We start from the raw sequence: 6148 nt of genomic DNA, 5'->3' as shown, positions 1-6148 counted from the left end.
AATGAGTAATGTCTACTTTTATTTTTTTTTTGATCCATGCTTGTTTTGAGTTAACTGTATATTTAAATAAGCTCAATGCTCTTATTATTTTCTTTATTGGCACATTTTTCTTTTGTTCGTTAGTTTATTTTGTTCGTTATTTCTCTGACTGGCTTGTTTCACTTAGCATAATACCCTCCAGGTCCATCCATGCTGTTGTTAAGGTACGATTTCCTCCTTTTTTTGTGGCTGAGTAGTAGTCCATTGTGCAAATGCACCACAGCTTTTTGAGCCACTCACCCACTGATGGGCACTTGGGCTGCTTGGCTGTTGTAAATATCGCTGCCATAAACATAGGGGTGCAAATCAGTGTTTTGGGGTTTCTTCCGATAAATTCCCAGAAGTGGAAAGATGAAAAATGGTGGCGGAGTAAATGGATGCTACACTGACACGCTCCCAGGACCAAACTGCAATTACAACTAAAATACAGAAAAAACACCCCTGAATCATCAGCTGAAGATTGGCTGGAGAGAACCCTGATAACCAAGGACAGAAAGTAGAGACACATGCAGTGGTTCTCAACCTTCCTCATGCCGCGACCCTTTCATACAGTCCTCATGTTGTGGTGACCCCCAACCATAACATTATTTTCGTGGCTACTTCATCACTGTCATGTTGCTACTGTTAGGAATCGTCATGTAAATATCTGATAGGCTATATGTGTTTTCCAATGGTCTCGACCCACAGGAAGAGGAAGGAGAGAGGGAGAGAGGGAGGGAGAGAGAGGCATTGGTGTGAGAGAGACGCCTTAATTGGTTGCTTCCCACGCATGCCCTGAATGGGGCCAGGGGTCGAACCTGCAACCCAAGGACATGCCCTTGACCAGAAATCGAACCCATGACCCTTCCGTGTGCAGGCTGATGCTCTAACCACTGGGGAACACCTGCCAGGGTTCTATGTGCAGTTTTGAGTTCCTATAGTCATAGTGGTGAAATCATCTTTGACATTAAAAAAATTTTTTTTACAGCCTATGACTTCATAGTTTTATTCGGAAAAAAACATGGCATCATATATACCCGCTGATTTGACAACAATATGTAAAGACACGAATGAGGGGCAAAGCAACAAAAAATTAAGGTAAAATAAGATATAACTGTTAAAATGTTAACAATATTTATCTAGCAGTACGTCAGTCTGCCAGTGAAAAAATGTAAAGGCCATATGAGGAGGGTTGGTAAGGATTTGAGTTTGGAAAACCTTACCCTTTGAGTTTGGAGGGTGGGACCTATTGAGATAGGCAGATTAACACCGGCTGCTGGCTCCTTCCCCCAGACCCACCTTGACATGCCAAGAGAGAGAGAACGAGGTTGATGGATGGGAGGAACTAACCAACATTTGAGAAATCCCAGGGAGGCCAAGGCTGTTGGTTCTGGGTATGGATATGGGTAGAAAATGGCCATTCGGAGCAGATGGAGAAATTAGGAATCCGTTATATAGAGGGTACGTAGAAAACTCCCATACCTTTGGGAATGAAACATCTTATCTGAAAAAATAACAAATACTTTTACGAATAACTCATGGATGGAAGGAGTTACCCCTAAAGGAAATTAGAAAAACTTAGAGCTAAATATATAGTAAAAGAAAGAAAAAAGCGGGGGGGGGGGGACCTTTACCTACTGCATTATCTATGCAACACATGTAAAAACTGTGAGATAGCTACTTTAGTGTTTAGAGAGAAATTTATAGCCATAAAAATGTATATTATAAAATAAGAAAGGCTGAAAAAATTATAATGAGCTAACAGTCAGCTTTAAGAAATTAGAGGGTGCAACCTGAACTGAATAAAACTTTCTTTTTCTGGAAATAAAATATTTCAATTCAGTTCCACTTAAAAAACAATAGTAGTTTCCTTACTCCAGCTATCAGCACGTTAACCACATTTTCACATGCAAAAAGCTTAGGCTGCTTACAAGACATTCACATTCATGTGAAGTATATGAATTTATTACAATTATGTATATATTTGTGACTTTCACATCTGGTAACCTTTTAAAACTCACATGTCATATGATTATTTTCTAAAAGTCAGCTTGTTTGGCCTGGCCATCCTGGCTCAAAGGTTGAGTGTCGTCCTAGGAACCAGGAGGTCATGATTCAATTCCCCAGTCAGGGCACATGCCCGAGTTTTGGGCTCCATCCCCAGTGTGGGGCGTGCAGGAGACAGCCGATCCGTGATTCTCTCTCATCATTGTGTTTCACTTTCTCTGTCTCTCTCTGTCTCTCTCCCTCCTCCCCCCTCTCCCCTTTCTTCTCTAAAATAAATAATATATTTTTAAAATAAATTTTAGAAAGTCAGTTCATATATGATTATTTAAGGTTAGGAGAATCTCTTTTGAAAAACTTTAATAGTTATATTCATATAAGAATTCAATAATTTTTTTGAAACTATAAACTTCAAGCTAAAGCTTGAGCAGTTTAAGTTATCTGACTGGCAATGCATGGAATTCTTACCAGGTTGTACTGTTTGGCTTATAGTTGGTCATTTCAAGTGGCATACAATTTTTTATGCAGAGGACAAAACACTCAAAGTTGGAGGAGGAGATAAAGATTATCCGACCGTCACCATAATAAAAATCACGGATTTAAGAACTTATGAATGAGTTATCAGACCCGGGAAAGGCTACACTTTAAAACTGTTAGGAAAAAATATGAGAGAATTTTGCAGTTACCTTGGAATAAGGAGATATTTCCCAAACAAGACAGACAACACATACATGTCGGCAAAGAGTGAGGATTCTTAAGTCCCTTCCAGCTTTACAAATTTATGATAACATCACTTAGACCTGTTTAGCATTTGAATAGGCTCATCAGACCTGCTTACCAAAGCACCCATCAAAAATCGCTGGCAGTGATAGATACTGTGTTGTAAAGTTACAGAATAAAGACGTGTGCTTTTAGGTTCCAGAGAATGTCAAACATAGCATTTTCTTTTCCTTGTCATCGTAGATTTGTCCACTACGAAGAGCAGAATTACCAATATGTCGCGCCATCGCAGAATCAACCAGCTCCAACGACAGAACGCGAAACATTGACATGTAGACCGTGTCCTGCATCCTTGAAGTCAGAAAAAACAGAAGTTTTTTACCCAGATTATTACTATCCAGGTATGTTGACTTATCTTTTATGGACATGAAAAGGAGTTTTATAGCATTGAGTCAAGATAACAAGTGAAATACATATAAATACTACGTATTTCTTTAGTCATAGCAATTAGCAATATCTTTCACTATAAACCTTGCCTTTTTAAAGGGGACATGATTACCCGGCTGGTTGTGTTGCTCTAAGAATCAAGAGGTCATGGTTTGATTCCTGGTGAGGGCACAGGCCCGGGTTGCAGGCTCGATCCCCAGTAGGGGGCGTGCAAGAGGCAGCAGATCAGTGATTCTCATTGATATTTCTCTCTCTATCCCTCTCACTTTATCTCTAAAACAAACAAACAAAAATCAAGAAAAACATTTTAAAAATATAAAGGGAACATAATCTAAATACTGATCATAATATTAAAAATAACAGCGTTACCAGTCCCACCACCAAGAACATGTGACATTCCTGTAGCAGTTTACAGTTCACATCACTCTTTCACGAGTATCATCTTTTTTTTCCTGAGGACAACATTCTCCTAAATCCCAGTGCCTTCTGGCTGTTGCCACCTTTCTCTCCACCCCCACCCGTACCCCCACCCCATCACAACCCCCTCCCCCACCAAATTGGGACTATTGGCTGAAATAGAACTTAGTTTCATTTGTACTCATTTTGTTCTGCTTGTCATTTCTGTGTCTTATCACCTACTTGATTGTTTCTCAGTGCCTTGCACTACATAAATATTTGTTAAGTCAATGAGGAGAAAAATGTATTTGCTTTTTAGAAACCCTATTGTCAATAACTCCCCCATTCTTCTTCATGTTAAAAATCCACCAATCAGGCAAGTCATAGGAGGAATGAGAAAAAGTCCCGCTGTAACTTTTCTGAACTTGTATCTAAACATTTTTCTGGGCTCAGTTACCAAATGACAGCTAATAAAGAGGGGTTTGGTATGTGTTCTGTAATGAGGACTCACATTTTTTGTAATAATAAAATCAAATGCTAACATTTCCCTTAGAAAGGACTTGCTGTGTGCTTTAGATATATTTACCAATTTAATCTTTACATCACCCTACAATCCTTACTTCAAAGGTGGGTGTAGTAAAACAGACTGATAACTTAGAGAGTAAACTGCAGGACAGAGGTAGAGCTCATAATGGCGCTGGGAACCGCGGTGTCTTGACTCAGAGCTTGTGTAAAATCCGTTCACGATATAATGATCAACTGTATTGCTTGGTGTGTGGGATTACTATGTGGTTATTCAGTTAATAATGGTTTGATTCTCAGATTATCTGCCAGAAAGTAGAACTCAACAGGTTGTTGCTCCAAAACCAGTTCCCCAGAAAAAGAAAGAGAAATCAAAGGAAAAAAAGGATCCAACGTGTCCTTCTCCGAAAGCCAAGGAGAAAAGGCTTGTGTCCTATGATAGGACAGGTACGTGGTATTCCTTGTTTAGAAGACTCGATACTTTTTCAAGTTACGCTGCGGTTTTGTGTGCTTACGTCTATTGCACAATGATTTTAGACCAGCGGTTCTCAACCTGTGGGTCGGGACCCTTTTGGGGGTCGAACGACCCTTTCACAGGGGTCGCCTAAGACCATCTGAAAACACATCTATAATTACATATTGTTTTTGTGATGAATCACTATGCTTTCATGATGTTCAATTTGTAACAATAAAATTGGGGGTCACCACAACATGAGGAACTGTATTAAAGGGTCGCCGCATGAGGAAGGTTGAGAACCACTGCTTTTAGAAGAAACAGTCTTACTGCATTTTGTGTTTGGCTGCGTAAACAATTATTTACAATCTTTTTGAAAACCTAAAATATCAAGAGATTAAACAGTTGACAGACTGTTCAATCACTGTTTTTATTTAAGACAAATCTCTGAAGGTTATGATTATAGAATTAGAAATAAGATAAACTTCGATGGTTTTATTTTATACTTTCAGTGGTGCTTTCTGGAATTACTACATTTAATAGGCTTACGTCTTTGTCTGACAAAAAGTTTAAATCCCCAAATAAGTAATTCATTTAAACAGATTTATCTCCACTAGCATTTTCCAGTTTATGCTCTCTCTCTACTGGAAATTCTTATTTGTATTAATATTTTAAGTTTTATAGGAAAAGGAAAGACTTCTCACTTGAAGTGCCATGGTCCAGGGCACGTTCATCATAAAGTTACTGAAGCTTGAACTTTGGGGCCCCTTGTAACCCAGGCTTCATGTGTTTTTAAGCACAAAACCCGCATGGATGTGGTGGTGTCCATGCCCTTGTCTAATCCCCTCCCCTTAATGTGGGCAGGACCTGTGACTGGTTCCAACCAAAGCAAAGGTGATGCTGGGCTATCACTCCTGTGATTTTATTACGCTAGAGGCCTGGTGCATGAAACTTCATGCACTCGGTGTGGGTGGGTTGTCCCTCAGCCCAGCCTGCACCCTCTCACAGTCCAGGACCCCTTGGGGGATGTCCACCTGCCAGCTTAGGCCCGCTCCCCGGGGGATCGGGCCTAAGCTGGCAGTCAGACATCCCTCTGGCAGCCCGGGAACCCTCGGGTGCTAAGCCGCAGTCTGACATCCTTAGCACTGCTGAGGAGGCGGGAGAGGCTCCCGCCACCGCCACGGCTGCTGTGCTCGAAGCTGTCAGCCCAGCTTGTGACTGAGTGGAGCTCCCTCTGTGGGAGCACACTGACCACCAAGGGGTAGCTCCTGCGTTGAGTGTCTGCCCCCGGTGGTCAGTGCATGTCATAGTGACCGGTCGTTCCACTGTTAGGGTCAATTTGCATATTACCCTTTTATTATATAGGATTCTGGACGACTCCATTTCCCAGCAGTCTTTATCAACTCTATTAAATCTGCCAAATTACCATCAAGAATGAATGTATTTAATTTTTACTTTACAATATTGCATAAGAGGAATACCCTTGCCAGCAGTTGATATTTTACCATTTTTAATTTAACATATTTTGAGTCTTTTTCAGGAAGCCTTTTCTATTCCAGGTTTATAAACATAGTCTCTCATATTTTC

General features: G+C 40.5%; 1 protein-coding gene across 1 annotated transcript in view; it reads left to right on the top strand.

The window, feature by feature from the left end:
• Window positions 1–1006: 1006 nt before the first annotated feature.
• The window catches only part of DNAH14 (dynein axonemal heavy chain 14), a gene marked incomplete at its 3' end in the record, with an annotated part of 134599 nt that continues 129457 nt past the window's right edge, over window positions 1007–6148 (top strand). The window contains exons 1-3 of the mRNA XM_081114519.1: window positions 1007–1116; window positions 2986–3143; window positions 4408–4554. Of these exons, the coding sequence (XP_080970645.1) occupies window positions 1040–1116; window positions 2986–3143; window positions 4408–4554 (382 nt within the window). The 5' untranslated portion in view covers window positions 1007–1039. The remainder of the gene's footprint in view (window positions 1117–2985; window positions 3144–4407; window positions 4555–6148) is intronic.

The sequence above is a fragment of the Myotis nattereri genome (genome assembly GCF_964212035.1).
Source record: "Myotis nattereri genome assembly, chromosome: 20".
Lineage (NCBI taxonomy): Eukaryota > Metazoa > Chordata > Mammalia > Chiroptera > Vespertilionidae > Myotis > Myotis nattereri.
Note: the sequence above shows the minus strand (reverse complement) of the source record. Positions and strands in the feature narration are given on the sequence as shown.